At 34.8% G+C, this 16,112-nt stretch overlaps 2 protein-coding genes across 2 annotated transcripts; both read right to left on the bottom strand.

Moving 5' to 3' along the window:
- Positions 1 to 3,475: 3,475 nt before the first annotated feature.
- Positions 3,476 to 6,970, bottom strand: LOC147543437 (glycosyltransferase BC10-like). Its single transcript, XM_086638224.1, has 2 exons — positions 6,018 to 6,970; positions 3,476 to 4,271 (listed from the first exon to the last, which is right to left on the bottom strand). The coding sequence occupies exons 1-2, from the start codon at positions 6,732 to 6,734 to the stop codon at positions 3,615 to 3,617; spliced, it is 1,374 nt and encodes a 457-aa protein (XP_086494350.1). The 5' UTR covers positions 6,735 to 6,970; the 3' UTR covers positions 3,476 to 3,614.
- Positions 6,971 to 10,652: 3,682 nt separating this feature from the next.
- Positions 10,653 to 14,431, bottom strand: LOC147543436 (uncharacterized). The gene is made up of 4 exons (XM_086635431.1): positions 14,349 to 14,431; positions 13,677 to 14,118; positions 12,189 to 13,481; positions 10,653 to 12,044 (listed from the first exon to the last, which is right to left on the bottom strand). The coding sequence occupies exons 1-4, from the start codon at positions 14,429 to 14,431 to the stop codon at positions 10,653 to 10,655; spliced, it is 3,210 nt and encodes a 1,069-aa protein (XP_086491557.1).
- Between the last annotated feature and the right edge of the window lie 1,681 nt (positions 14,432 to 16,112).

Here is a 16,112-nt window from a genome sequence, read left to right as displayed (position 1 = left end):
ATTTGAAAATGAGTTACCAGTCATAAGTAGAGAAAAGTGATTAAATCAGTAGAGATACGAATTCAACCATGAGAACGTCGTCTTTCAGGATCAAATCGAACACTGTACACTACTTGATGGAGAAGAAGATGAAGAAGACGAAGGTCATGGTATTCTAGAGAGAGAAAGTAAAAGTAAACACATAAGTACGGTATATTTTTGTAACAAGGGAAATACGAGTGTTTTAAAGTTAAAGGGTAGTTTTGGAACTAAAAGAATAGAAAATGACCTGATTGATAATTACCTATATTATTCCAAACCTTATGTATCATTATCAATAATATTATGACAACTTTTGGTTAATATGAAAAGACGATGGCTTTTTCAGTTATTATAATAAGTTTTTGAACCCAACGAGTCATATTCCCAAAGGATAATTTAGTCTTTGTATACTTTTTGACCTGAATAATAATTTTCAAATGTTTTGTGCTTTTCTACTCATTTTCAATATTATTTTGACCTTTCTAGTTATTACCCCTTCTCGCAAATGCCAAAAGTTGTTTTTTTTTCACAAAATTGGTTTACAAACAAAATGTCTTTTACAAAAAATTGCTTATTGAGTAAAAACTAGTTGAATTTTGAAAAATAAAATTGTGAGAAAAAATAATTTTGTTCAAAACAATTATTGTGAAAAATAATGATTTTTTTGGAAAATGATTCTGGTTTAATTTAAGCATGAAATTATGAATAATTTGAGTTCTAATATATCCAACTAAAGGATTGGAGCCTGCCAAAAAAATCGCTCTGAGGCGGAGCGATTTTTTTCCTCTCCGGCACCACCAGTACTAACGGTGGCGCCAGTTTTTTTGGCAGTTTTGATCGGTTACCACCGACCAATGTATCGTTTCTTCTTCTTTTTCCTTTTAGGGGAACTTTTAATATGGAGATTAGTCTCCTTTCATCATCATTTATATTCTATCCATACTCTGATTTCTAATCCCTCTTTCTTTCATCAACTATGGACTCCTCAAGAAATCTTTCTCTAAGAACAGAGAGAACACAGGTATCCATCTCCTAAACCTTCTTGAACTCCTATTCACAGAGTTTTGCAGATCTATGGATCCCTCCTCAACATGGATACAATCAATAGTATGTTGAAGGAGAACACCTAGAACTAAAGTAAGAAGAATTCAACCTTAATTGGCTTCACATAGTCGTTTCAGATCTAATGGGGTCAAACATAGTCGTTTCAGATCTAATGGGGTCCAACCTTAATTGACTCTAGATCTATCTCTGTCATTAGAGATGGAAATTGAAATATATCTCTTAGATCTTGACCATAAATGAAAAGTGGTTGGCGGATAGAGAAAATTCAGGGCGGTTCTATGAATGAAGAAGGTAGGTTTATCATATTTAAGTCAGATTTGAGTTCTTGAAGTTGTGTAAAGATGATAATGACATGTAGAAGATAGATCGGTGCATAAGGTGATGGGTGGTGGTGGTGGGGCGATTGATTTCTACGGCAAGATCGGGTGGTGCTTCGTGAAGGTGGTGTGGTGGTAATGTGATTTCTATGGTGGTGTGATGGCGACGATTCTCCGGTGACGGAGGCCTTTTTTCTGGCGGCAGCGGCGGTTTTTCGATGTCGGCGGCGGTTTTCCGGTGACGACGACGGTTTTCCGGCAACAAGGCGGTGGTTTTTTAATTAGTTTTACTGTAATATTTAGTCGACCTTTAGGGTCTTTTCATTCACGATCTTTAGGATCTTTTGTCGGCCTTTAGGGTCTTTTGTTTGAGTCAGTGTCTAGTCCCATTTCTTTCTCTTCATGAGGCACTTTGCATTTAAAGGTATGTAACTCTCATGAAGTTTTCAGAGGAGAGAAATAAGAATGATGTATCATCCATGTAAACTATGTGATTTATCACTTATTAATGGTAATGGTTCCCTTGGCTTCAAAAAAAAAAAAAAAAAAAAAAAGCATGAAATTGTAGTAGTAATTCAAAATAGAAAATTTGGTCAAATTTCGCTCTAACTTTGGCATTTTTTGTGAAAAATTCATCATTGTAAATCCGAGATGGATTTAATACCCAATTCCACAGCCCTAATTTCAACAGTTCAATCTCTATTTATCTTGTAAAAATTGGATCAGAGTGTTTTTTATTTGAGAACTCGAATTATACATTGAATATTTCAACTGATGGGTTGACCAAAACTTACAACATTTTTCTATATGTCTGGTTGTTGGTATAACACATAATATTAACTTCTAATTCTCTAAGTCATTTAAATGAAATGCAATAAGCAACCTAGTTATAATTGGATGAACCGCAAAGCATTCACATGATCAAAAATAAAAACTCACAATTTTAAAGGATGAAATGAGATGTGAAACGTAAGTGTACAATAAATTGAGGTGAGAAATTGTATCAGTTTCTTTCTCTAATACTACACTATTTTGCATTTCAAGAAAGATTGAAGTCCATTCATTCACGGATTTATGATTCGTTTTTTTCAAAATTTATACTCTTCTGTTTTTCCCAAAGTACTGACAAAGTCAAGAATGTAAGCATTTTGAGGGTGTGAGTTTTATTCACCTTTACCAAAATAAAAGTGATTTACAAATCTTTAACCAAATAATGCCTACATTCTTGAGTTTATCTGTACTTTGGGAGTCTGAGTAGCATTATCCTTCTAAATATCATTTTTTTTCTTAAAAATAGTTTCACGAAAAAGTAGCTTACGAAATAAACGATTATTGAAAAAAAAAGGTTAAGAGAAACGGATTTGTGAAACAATTAGTTTTTGGGAAAAAAAATTTTTTGGAAATAACTGTTTTCTCAAAAGACCGTTTAATTTTGAAGAAAACATTTACTTGAAAAACATTTTTTGGAAAAAATATCTTTTGAAATAAATTTTTCTTTTTTCAAAACAATTATTTCGTAGAAAAAATGTATTACATTTTTTGAGAAGTCTTTTTTGGGTTGATTTAAGTCTGAAATTTGCGTGTAGTAACTCAAAATTCTACCAGATGTAAGAGATTAGAGTGGAATTTTGAATACCAATTTAATCATCAGGATTCAAGAGTCCTATGATTTTTAGTTGTTGAACAAACTGTAGAATCTTGATTCCTACCAAATTCCAAATAGAAATTCTACTTTAAAATCATAGATACGTACCATAAAATTTCTCAAATGATGTAAACAAATGAACACAAGCATTTTCAATTTATGTAATTACTTATGGGTCCTCATTTTATATTATGAAATTTATATGTCTATTTCTACAAAAATGGATCCGGAGTCTTTTTTATTCCAAAACCTCAATGACCCATTGAATTTACAAAGGAATTGTTGACCAAAACTAGCAGCGTTATTTGACTTGTTTTGTTGTTGATATACCCTAAACCCTAAACTTAACTTCTAGCTATTGGAGTCATTTCAATGAAATTGAATAAGCAACCTAATTGAAATTGGGAAGTCCCACAAAGCATTCACATGATAAAAAAAATTAAATTAATTTATTTAAAGAATGAAGAAGGTATGAGATGTAAGTGTACAATGGATTGGGGTGAGAAATAATATCATTCTCTCTCTAAGAAACTATTTTGTGGTTCAACAACAACAAAAAAAAAAAACTATTTTGTGAAACCCATTAACTTTGGAGCAAACCTTAATAACCTTGTCAATGAGTTAGGGTGGAATTTTCTAGCAAACAAGAAGCAAATTTCATGGATTGTTTCATTTTTGAAGTGACACCCCCTTCCACTACTACTTCTAAGTCTTTCTAATAGCTCAATGGTTACAACTGTTCTCACGAAACTAGTTGGATGTGGTGACCCTCTCTTTGACCAGTCAACCCAAGTCAAAGTTCTATTTGAATTCATATTCCCAAATTTGATATGCACAACTGTTGGCAAGTAATGTTCATCACCATAACATGAGTGTTTGCAGTATAACCCGAATTTAGGGAAGTATTTGCGATCTGAGATTATTTCGATAGCAAGATTTCTATCCATCTCAAACCATTGCGACCCTTTCCGCCACTGGTGAACTTCAATATCTGGCATCATCTTATGGTTATATCGACCACGACCAACTGTACTAGGGTCGTCGTAGACTTCTACATAAGATTGAGTAGAATTTATTAAGTATGAATATATTGTAGAGAAGTTGTATAGAGGAATGCACGATTCTGAGAGTAGAACAAAACGTTGGTTCGATATGTCAAGTAGAGCATTTGCTAAAAGACGACGTTCAGCTTCAATCATGTTAAAATTTCCCCATTGCACCATCTGCGTCAATTACAATCTTTGATTAAATTAATGTTTGTAGTTATAACTAATTTAAATGCTAATGAAAATTTAACATCAATAAGTTAGGGCATTTATTTGAAATTGATGTCCTATTTTGTAGTTTTCAAAATTATCTTTAAGATAGAATCTATTGCAAAAGATAAAGGAAGAAGAGGGATAACGTTATATAAGATATTAGAGAAAATGGCAATTAAAGTCTTTCTACTAAAACCCAACTAGACCTGTTAGAGCATCTCCAATCCAAGACTCAAATTGAAAAAAACTAAGGTCACATTTTGCGAGCAGAAACAAAATGTAATTCTTCGGACATACATTCTAAAATATTGCTTTGCTCGCGAGATTACAAGGAGAATCATATTCTCTCTTCTTCTCCTTCGTCTTCTTCTTCTCCTTCCTTCTTCTTGTTTTTCCCTTTCATCTCTCTTTTCTCTCTATTCCTAGGGAAGGGAAAAGACCCCTTGGCCGACAATAAAGAGAGAAAAGAGAGATGAAATGGAAGAAGAAGGAAAAGAAGGAAGAACATTCTTTATAAAATCTCCCTCAATTTTATAAAAGGACTTAAATTATGCATATCGAGAATAAAGTCCACCCACTTTAATGGAATTTATGTATTGGGAGGACAGAGAACCAATAACATGTCCTAACATAAAGTTAAGAATTCAATCTGGGCCCAGGGGTAAATAAAACAAACTATAAAATCCAAAGAAAAGTATTTGTTCCTATAAGTAGCACAAGAAGCAACCTACCTTCACCAGGTTGTTGCTTTGATTATTCTACTACCATTGTCACATTCTAAAATTATATAGTTACACGTACCCACTGAAATTGTGCACACTATATGATTTTAAAACTAACTCAAACATCGACTTCAATCAAGTCAGCCATTGACTTTGTTGTCTTCCAGATTAGACATTTTGTGAATTTAGAGTCGGCCATTATTATTATATAATATTAATATACCATCCCATCCAACCATTGAAATTCAAAATGACCAAGCCATCTTGCAAGAAACAAAAAGAAAGAAAACATGACCAAGCCATCCTGAACTTGTTATACAATTTTACTTTTACAAGTAGCCTCAGACCGGGTTATTTAATGCACCGAAGAAGTTCTGATATTCACTTTGTAATAGTTGAACATCCACTCTACAAATTAATCCCAAGTCCCAAATTGAATACATTAAAATAGAAATTCATGATTTATTTTACTTATAAATAAATACAGTGAAGATATGGATTACATGGACTTTAGGCTGTTGGAGATGACCTTTGGGTGATCTATGGCTTTAAATAAGGTTGTGGTACCATGCTTATTCAATCATGAATTTTAATTTATATTTGTATTATCTTTGTAGTCCATGTTAAGAAAAACACCGAAAAAGAATAGGTTAATATACATGTGTTAACCCGTGTTCTTCTAGCGTGATTCCTTGCTCAATAATTTAATCAATGTCACCCTTTTTGGTAGGTCGGTCTAATTAAGTCAATAAAGACTAAAAGACTGCGACATTTTTAATCTAAAATTATTTTTTGGAGAACCAAAAATACCAGAAGATATGCATCATCCAAACACTATTACAGTATTAGAAATTGTAAGTGTATGTCGTTTATAGACTCAAAAAAAACTAGTTGGCTACCTGCATACGTAGAATTTTTGTTTGTGCTTTGATTGGCTTATATTTTGATTCAACCAAAAATAGAATCGAATTTCGAAAATTAGACTTACCTTGCTAGGAATGCTCCTATTGTGGAAAATTGATGTTTCCGGCACCAATGAACCGAAATCTAGAGGCGGATTCGAATGAACATAAATTGAGTAAAGATCTTTATCTTGTCCATTGAAGAATTTCTCCCACAAAGGAGCTAAAGTAACTTCTCCTCTTGTTAAGAACATGAAAGCCACTTTGGGTACACGTTTACAAGGAAACTCTTGAATTTTAGGTACCATTGATGCTCTCCATAATAACTCTTCATCTTCCATATCATGCATAATATTACTTGGTGCCTTTATAAATTCCTTCCATCCAATTCTATTACTTTTATTTTCTATCATCTCATGATTATGATTATTATCATCACTTTGATGAGGAAGAGATATAAGTGGTGGTGGTGGTGGTGGTGGTGTAAGTGGTGGTGGTGGTGGGGGTGTAAGTGGTGGGGGTGGGGGTGGTGTAAGTAGTGGTGGTGGTGGTGGTGTTAGTTGTGGTGATGGTGGTGGTGGTGGTGGTGGTGAAGGGGACAAGAGAGTGAATTGGGTAAGTTGTAAATTGAATGAGAAGTCTTTTAGGTAGAAACTAAAAATAATTCCAACAGCCAAACCAGAAGCAAAGAGGAAGAAATAAGAGAAAAGTTTCAAGAGATGAAGTTGAGCAATATGGGTATACATAAGAATTGAATTAGATGGGTGTTGTTTTTGATTAATTTGATCTTCATTTGACTTCATATTGTTCTCTAGAGAGAGAGAGAGAGAGAGAGAGAGAGAGAGAGAGAGAGAGAGAGAGAGAGAGAGAATTGGATTTTGATTGAAGAAGGATAAACAAATATATAAATGAGTTCAAATTGAAAAAGTGGAAAAATTGGAGAGGATTTTGTAGAAGAAGATTCTTAAGACCTACAAGAAACTTGATGCTCCTACCAAATTAGATCCATAGTTATAAGAAGAGGAAAATAAAAAGACATCAAGTGAGAAAATAAAATCTTAATTTATGGTATTTTTATTGCCTTCACTTTTTCTATTTTTGATGGTCAAATCTTTACCAACCAAGGAAAATAATTTTAATTTTAATTCAGACCTTTTTATATAGGAAAAGAAAATAAAGAAAAGTCATTAAAGGCTAATTGGTTTCATCCTCACAGTGGTTACTAAATAAATAAATTAAAGAATCCTCATAAAAATAAAATAAAAGTATTAAAAGCATTGCCCATTTAATTGTTATTCACTTTACAAAACTGTGCATCAATATGATCTTGTTTAAGTTTTTTTCCCTATTAAATTAACAATTAAGTTAGTTGTTCCCAATCGCAAGAGTTGAACTAATAACATATCGAATTGAACATGCTCAAGAAAATCTTGAAAATTACAGGTGTTAGTGTGAAAAATGGATCTTTAAATTTCTATTACAAATATTTCTCCAGTGGGACTTGGTAAAATATTAAAACTTAGTAGTATATTTCAACCATGAAATTAATTGAATTCCTTAAGTGAATTTAGAAATCTTCAAGAGAACAATATAATCTGTTTTTATATTTGACGTTAGTAATTAGTTCTTCAAATAGATATTTTAAAGGTAGCGTTTAGTGTAATAAGTGTCTTTAGATCTCAGTTTTCAGTTTAAATAATAAGATTTAGAAATTATTTTTTAAATAAAATTATAATTTAGAGATTCAAGTTAGGTTTTGCATTTGATATAGTTTTTAAACAAAAAATTTGTCGCAACTTTAAGTGTTGCATTGGAGGTGCTGTAAGATTTTGTATTTGACAACGGACATAAAGTTGAGATCGTGTATATTGATACTTGCGTTATTTCTTGGTTGGCCCCCTAAAGTATGATCTGTCCTGCTTGGTTCCTTAAGTTTGCATAAATGTCGAGATGACTCCTTTTGTCATGCATTGACTCATTAGTCAAACTTATACTTTTCAAAATTGCCCTTCTTTATTTATTTTCTTCTTTATTTACTATGTTTTTATCCTTTATGTTTCTCTCTTCACCTTTGTCCATTGTCTTCATGTTCTTCATCTTCATTATTTGTCTTCTCCATTGAAGACTATTAAAACCCTTACAGAAGTAACTAATTCATCAGTAAAATCTTGGTCACCATGTCTAACAATAGAAAATTGTGCTCTTATATGTAAACCAACTTCCTACAGGTTGTAGGTCCTTGTCGTAAATAACTCAGAAGTTTACACCGAAAAGCATTTTTAGTTGAAATTGTCAATTACTCGATCGTGTTCTTGTTGAGGACCTATATGGTCCTCCACAGAGAACAACAATTTGTCTTCTTTGTAGAGGAGCAAATCTGGTTTATGTATTTTGAAAAAAAAGAGTTTGTGAAGGAATTTCAATGGAGATAGTAAGAGAAGGTGAGAGAAAGGTGAAAAGGAGAACATAGAAGAGATACAATTTTTTTTTACTAATATCTCCATTAATTGAGGTTCTGAGGACATAGAGAGAGAGGTAGAGTTTAACACTAAAAATAAAGTTTGTGAAGGAACATCAATGGGATTAATATACTATGAAAATTTTAAAAATTGTATTATTTTTTATTTTGAAACAATGGAGGAAATGGGGACGATGAAGATGAAGATAAAGATAAATGGCGAAAAATAAAAACGCAAAAAAAAATAAGAAACTGAAGTAGAAATACAGAAAGAAAAAGACAAAAGGACAGTATCGGAAATATTTTATTTAACTGATTAGTCAATGCATTAAAAACACAAAAGGGGACCATCTCGGAATTTATGCAAACTTAAGAGGCCACGCGGAAAGTTGATCTTACTTTCAGGGGCCAATCGAAAAATAACCCTGGATATAATTTTATAATAACGTTAGTAATTAGTTCTTAAAGTCCATATTAAAGGTATAGTATTTTAGTGTAATAAGTGTTTTTAGATCCCGTTTTCGAATTAAGTAATTAGATTTCGAGATTACTCTTTATATATATCTGAAGGTCTTGAGTGTGAAAATTTTAAGTAAATATATTTTCTGCTATGTCTATGGTCTTAAGATGTGTATAATAAAGTTCGCCAATCGTGTAGCTAGACTGAAGTATGGTGCTCTTTTAGGAAATTAAACATCATATTCCAATGACTGCATTTTAAAATTTGAAATTTAGACATACCAATGGAGATCTTGGCATCCATTTTGTGGTTTAAAATGGTTCTTTTGATATAGCTGCCCACATTTGTACTACCACATAGTCGGCCAAGAACTTTTTTTTTGATGAAATTAGTCGGCCAAGAACTAGTAAAGAATATTCAACTCAAATTGGTCCTCACAAATTAAATAGAGACTACTACAATTTGAATAATTAAGAACATGTCAACCGTGGAGATTGAACCTCAATAATTGTAGTTTCTATCACCAAAAAGAAGTATTCAATTCGAAGGTGCCATTCTAAAGGGTATTTGGTCAGCATAGAGCAACTGAGAATGTTATTTAATTAACAGTATAATATAAACTATCAATATATATAGTTTTGAGAAATAATAATTATGTCACTTGGCATACTTACTATGTTTCAACCATGGTAAAAGAAAAACCTAGCTCTGTCCAGATTCAACCAGAGATATTGGCTCATGGGGTTTTTTTTATAGTAAAACATGAGGCGCCAATCTAGTTAAACTTTTCATCTTGTAATTCACTCTATGTGCAAGTTAGATTTTTTCTAGTGGAGAAGCCATAACAGAAATAAAGTATTGGTGAAAAGTCCCCCCACCAGCCCACTGGGGCACCACGGTGTTGTACAAAATGCGATGATCAAGCATGATTTTTGGACTAGTCACATTGTTGTGGAGTATCAGAATCAGTGCAATCAGTGAAGAAAAATTATTTTTCACTTGTTATAATTAGAACGCGTCTATGAATTAACATGTGGACTTGGAAGTTGGAAGGGGTAGTAACTTTGCAGTACATTAGAGATCGTTAATAGAAGAGATGAAAAATGAAACTTTGAAATTACATCGAAGCCTTGCAGACACTAGAAATAAGATATTGTTAGAAATCTAGGTAACAATATCTTATTTCTCAACCGGCGAGAGAGGCGATGTTCATCATCTTGTTCCTTGGGTTGTGTTTAACGGAGAGCTAGAACAAGTCAAAAAAAGGTTGTTATCTAAGTTTGTGAAACTGTGGCCCCTTATAATGTTTACTTTTCCCAATTCTTTTAAGTTTAAAACACAAGGAAAGTTCAAACTCTCCCCCTTGTCTGTATGCAACCATTACAAAATTGGATGTTGTCGTCTGTTAGAACATATAAATAGGTAAGACGCTTTTAGCACTTCCTGGAAGCTTAACACTTTCCAAATTCAAATGGTGCCGAGGCGGCCCCGATATAAGATGCACGCACTATTCGGATCATATGATCTAATTAAAAAAAACATGTTAGAAAGAGCACCCCCAAAAGAGGGCATACACAAAGTTTGACAAAGGACTATAAAGGAACTAAGATAATAAAGACTAACTTCCACTCTACTCATTGTTAAGTTGTCTTTTTAGTTTTTTAGCTAGTTTTTAGTAGTCCATGTACTTTTTTTTTTGTTGAAATATATTGCATTAAATTAAATCACAACGTTATTACAATATTTATTCGCTGAAATACTCGGTACATTCGACCACACTTTGTTACGCTGATTCTTTCTTGCTCATTTAGCTAATTTATCCGCATTCTGATTCAGCTCTCTCCTGGTGTACTGGAATTTGATCATCTGAAAATCTGGGATATATGTTTTGATTTTCTTTATATGAATGATAGATTGCCATTGAACTGCATGCTTAGCATTGTGTAGATGATGTATAAGATTGATGTTATCACTTTCTATGATGATAGAAAGGTGGTTCATCTCTTTAGCCCATTCAATACCAAGTAGGATTGCCTTAGCTTCGCTTTCTTCGCTGTTTCTCGCTCTGCTAGATTTGACTTGTGCACCGATGAATATAGATTTATCATTATGTGCAATAATGCTAATACCCATATTAGAAGTAATATTAGTAAATGAGGCGTCAACATTAATTTTTATAGCCGTATTTGGCAGGGGTTGCCATTTTTCATCAGTTGAAGTGTTATTATTTCTATCATTATTGCTAGGTTTTTTGCTTAATTTCGGGTAGTTTTCTATCAGTCTAATAACGTGATGCAAATCATTGATCTCGTGTTGGAAGCAGTTATCACACCTAACTTTCCATAACACCCATAGAACTGTAGTGAGATGAATATTTCCTTTTGTGTAGCAAAGATTCCCATTATCTGCCCAAGAGAAATTCCAGTCCGAGATGGATAGGATATTCTCCGAGATGATGTCAAAATAGAACCAAATGTTTTTAGCTAAGGCACAGTGTAAGAGCGCATGTTCTATAGATTCCGTGATATTGCAATTGGGGCAGTTATAGTTGTTACCAATATATTTGCCAATTCTTCCTCTCACTGGGAGAGCTTCGATGCAGACCTTCCAAATAAAATTCTTGATTCTCGGGATAGTCGGTAGGTTCCAAATGAACTTCCAGTTGCGTGTAGTCGGGTTGATCGCTATATTATTGCTGATGAGGTACTGGTACATCGAGGCTACAGTGAATCTACCCGTCTTGGTTAGCTTCCATTTCAGATGGTCTTTTCCTTCATTATTGATTGGTATAGTTTTGATGAGTTCTTGCGTGTATGTATCAAAGTTCGCCCTTAGAATCTCTTCGTTCCAGCTGTTATTAGTGATCAGCTGAGCAACTTTGGTAAGCGGGGAGTTGTTGGCGTTATTGATAGGTACATTAAGATCTGGAATCCAACTGTCCGTCCAAATATTCACCTCTTGCCCTGAATTCACTTCACACGTGGAAAGATCACTAATCATATTATAATGCTTTCTTATTGTTTTCCAGTTCCACGAGTGATGGTTTTTGGCCGGACCCGGAATACTCGTATTGGGGAAGTATTTAGCTTTGAGAAGCCTGACCCATATAGCTTCCGGTTCAGTTTTAAGACGCCACGCCATCTTAGCGATAAGAGCACTATTGTCTATTTCCGGGAGATGAATATCTAATCCTCCCTGACTTTTAGGGAGGCATATATATGACCATGCTTTGGTGCATATACCTTTAGACTTACCCCACCAGAAGTTTCGTTGAACGGCCTTGATGCTTTTCGTAATTCCTTTAGGAATTGCAAAGCACTGCATCTGATATCGGGGTACGGCTGCAGCTATGGCCGATATGACCACCGTGCGACCCGCTTGGGAAAGGAAAGAATGACTCCACTCGTTCAACTTGTTATTAATTTGATCAAGAATATCCTTGAACACTTTAGTCTTCTGTGCTCCTATAAATAACTGCGCTCCCAGATACTTCTCCGAAGTAGCCGCCTGTCTAACTTTTAGAGTCCTCATAATGATACGTTTAAACTTGGGATGGGAGTTCTTCGAGTAAAAGATATTAGATTTGGCGTAATTAATCATTTGACCTGAAGTTTCACTGAAATCCTGTAAAATATCTTTAAGATTATGAATGTTATCTATAGAGTTCTGACCAAAAATGATACAGTCGTCAACGAAGAGAAGGTGAGTAATCTCCTGATCCAAGTGAGGCGTAGGAAACCCTTTAAAGCTATTATGGCCCGTCTGAGACATTAATCTCCTACTGAGCCCTTCCATGGCAATCGTAAACAGGAACGGAGATAACGGGTCCCCTTGTCTGATGCCCCTAGTGGGGTAGAATGTTTTCCCTGGCCTACCGTTAATAAGGACAGACATAGAAGGGGTGGAGATACACGCGTGTATGAGCTTGATCCACTGATCATCATATCCTAGACTACTCATAACATCCGTCAGAAATTTCCATTCCACCCTATCAAACTCTTTCGACATGTCTAGCTTAAGTCCAAAGTAGCCATGTGCACCTTTCAACTTTTTAAACGAGTGGATAATCTCTTGGCCCATAATGATGTTATCAGCTATCTGCCTACCCGGAACATAGGCCGCTTGAAAAGGAGAAATGATAGGGTTCAACGTGGCTTTAAGTCTCTCAGCTAATAACTTAGTAATGACTTTGTAGGTGGTATTGAGAAGACTAATAGGACGATAATCTGCTGGAGCCTGAGGGGTGGGAGTTTTCGGGATGAGACAGATGTTGGTGTGGTTAATACCAGGAGGAAGAAAGCCCGTGGAAAAGAAATTTTTGACCAACTCATAAATATCCTCTCTAATTGTGGGGTACCCATCCGGACCCGGGGCAGCCTCCTTCTTCAGACTCTTGATAGCCCAATCAATCTCCTCCGAATCCGGGATGGTAATGAGGTTATGATTCTGTTCCGAGGTAATGGTGTGATGAAACATATTATGAATATTACTATCTTCTCTGGGATTGATAGAGGTATTGATGTTGAGAAGATGAGAAGTGAAAATATCTTGAATATCCGAGATCTCCTCGATCCATTCACCATTATTATTCTTAATCGCCCTTATTTTGTTGTTTCTGTTCCGTTGAGTAGCCTGGGAGTGAAAAAATTTCGTGTTTTTATCTCCTAAGTTAAGGAAATTATCCCTAGATTTTTCCTTCCAGAGGCTTTCTTGATGATTATATAACTCTTATAGCTCAGAATTAAGATTGTTGTAAGCTTCTTTATTCCTGGTGTTATAGAGCTCTTTGATGATCCGGTTAATATTATTATCTATATTACCAAATACTTTTTTATTCCAGATGGTCAGCTTAGAACTCAACTTCTTAAGATCCATCTGGATATTATTCTGAGTATTGCTGTTCTTGATCTTCTTCCAATTGTCCTCTATATACTGAAAGCAATCTGGATGAGACATCCACGTTCTAATGAATTTGAAAGGTTTGGGTTTACTAAACTTATTATCTTTACTTTCTAGGAGAATAGGTAAATGATCCGACCCCACCGTGTCGAGATGAGAAATATTGTAAGTGTTAAAGTTGTTGAGCCAAGAATGATTAGCTAGGGCCCTATCTAATCGTTCCTGGATCATATTTTCACCATATTGCTTATTACTCCAGGTGAAGGGATTGCCCTGAAAGCCGATATCAAGCAGATCAAGCTCACTAATGATCTCCTTAACTCTGTCAATGTTAGAGTTAGAACCCTTGTTGCCCCCATTCTTCTCTGCACTGTTAAGAATGCAATTTAAATCGCCAATCATACTCCAAGGGGAGTCTCTATCTGAGTTAATGTCTCGAAGGGTCTTCCAAGGTTTGAGCTTGTTCTTACTATAAGGGGACCCGTAAAACCCCGTGATATTAATATGATTGTGATTATTATGGTCTCGGCCAAGTGATGCTTCCAATATAATGCAAGGCCACCAGCTTTGTGCATAGGTTCCACCATATAATTAGCATACTCCTTGGCAATAGGAATATTCTTGTTAATGGTGGAAGTCTTGTTCTTCGTCTCAGCCAAGAAGATAAGGTCAGGTTGGTCCATGTACTTACATGTTACATCAAAGGTATACACACTCTAGATTAAATGTGTCAACTAGATTAGTAGAGAATTAAATTGGAAATGTTGCAGTTTGTCAGTTAAAAGTAAAATAGGGAAATATGTGGGTAATGATTACAACTGTAACCAAACATAAACTTTGGATCATGCTCTTTTGCACTGCTCCAATGTTAGATTTATCTGGTTTTATTTCGATTTTAAAACGGACTACATCACCTCAGTATTAGGATGGATCCTAACTTGGAAAGAACTAGAACGGAATCAAACAATCCTTTCAAAAACTCTATGGTTTATATGGAAGGCGAGATGTGACAATTACTTCCGACAACAGAATCTTTCCCCTTTACAGATAATTCAAAGAGTTCAGGAAATCCCAGTTACAAAAGGCAATTACAGTTCCAAACATGAGCGCCTCTGCAGGAGAAAATGGTCCCGCCCCAAGACCTATACCTCAAGATCAATACAAACGCTTCCTACACTAATATTACAGAAATAACAGACATTAGTTGCATCATCTACAACTCCAAAACACATTTCTTAGTAGCAATAGTAGAACCAACCTGAGGAAGAAACTCAGAAGAATGCGAAGCCAAAACGATTCTACGGGGGATCACATGGGCTATTGATCTCCGCATCGAACATGTACATATCGAAAGTGACAACAAAAGACGCATCGAACATCTACACCACCCAACCAGGTCGATCCATTGGCAATCCATAAATCACATTGAAAAGATTCGAAAACAGGCCAAGCAGTTCAGAAGTATTATCTTTTCTTACTTCCCTCGGAACGTTAGTAGCAAACTAGCCAAATGGGAGAGGCACAAGAATAGATCCAAAGCGTGGAGCTCTCTGCTGGATTTCCTCAAATGATCTCTTAGAGTAGCTTTTTTTGTTTGTTTTTTGTTTTTTCTTCTGGTATTATTCAACAAAAAATACTAGAGTAGTAGAGATAGACAATAACACAAGCCAATGCTATAGATTAAATGTAATTCTCAGTAATAATGCAAAGAATATCAAATATGAGTAGACATTATTTTCATATAATAATATTCATTACAAATATCTATAGGAACTTCTAGAACCCCCTCTAAGTTGGAGAGGTGTCACATACGCCAACTTGGTGGAAAAGCATCTAAACAAATAAGATCATTAACAACTTGGCAAAAATATCTAATATTTGAGTTGCAAAAGTAATGTACACGGTGATTGGATGAGTTGTGAATCAATTATATATTGTCGCGGCTTTGGGTCATAAAGAAAATTTTCCGATACATAAAGACTTTTATAATCAATAAGATCTGATCTCAGGAACATTTTCATTCTGGGTCTAAATATTGACTTGGTTACTTTTTGTCTCCTAATCTTCATCTCCTCGTCTCTCCTTCTATCTTCCTCTTTCTCTCTCCTGCTGCTCTCTCTCCTGCTGCTCTCTCTCTCTCTCTCTCGCTCACTCACTTCCTCTGTCTCTCTCTCACTGCCCTCTGCCCTCTTTCTCTTACGGTGTGGGGCTTTCTCTTCAGTTGTTGTTTTATTAGGGCTTAACGGGTTCATACTACTTGGGGTTAAGTGAGAGAAAATATTTTCTAGAGAGAAGAAGAAAGATGACTCGGAAAAATCAGTGATGCAAGTCAAGAGAGACTCCAAAAAGAGATTCATTTTGATG

Source organism: Eschscholzia californica, unplaced genomic scaffold (genome assembly GCF_041429995.1).
Source record: "Eschscholzia californica isolate CP2 unplaced genomic scaffold, dmEscCali1.0.p SCAF_4, whole genome shotgun sequence".
NCBI classification, from domain to species: Eukaryota; Viridiplantae; Streptophyta; class Magnoliopsida; order Ranunculales; family Papaveraceae; genus Eschscholzia; species Eschscholzia californica.
The sequence above is the reverse complement of the archived record's forward strand: the minus strand, read 5'-3'. Positions and strand labels throughout refer to the sequence as shown.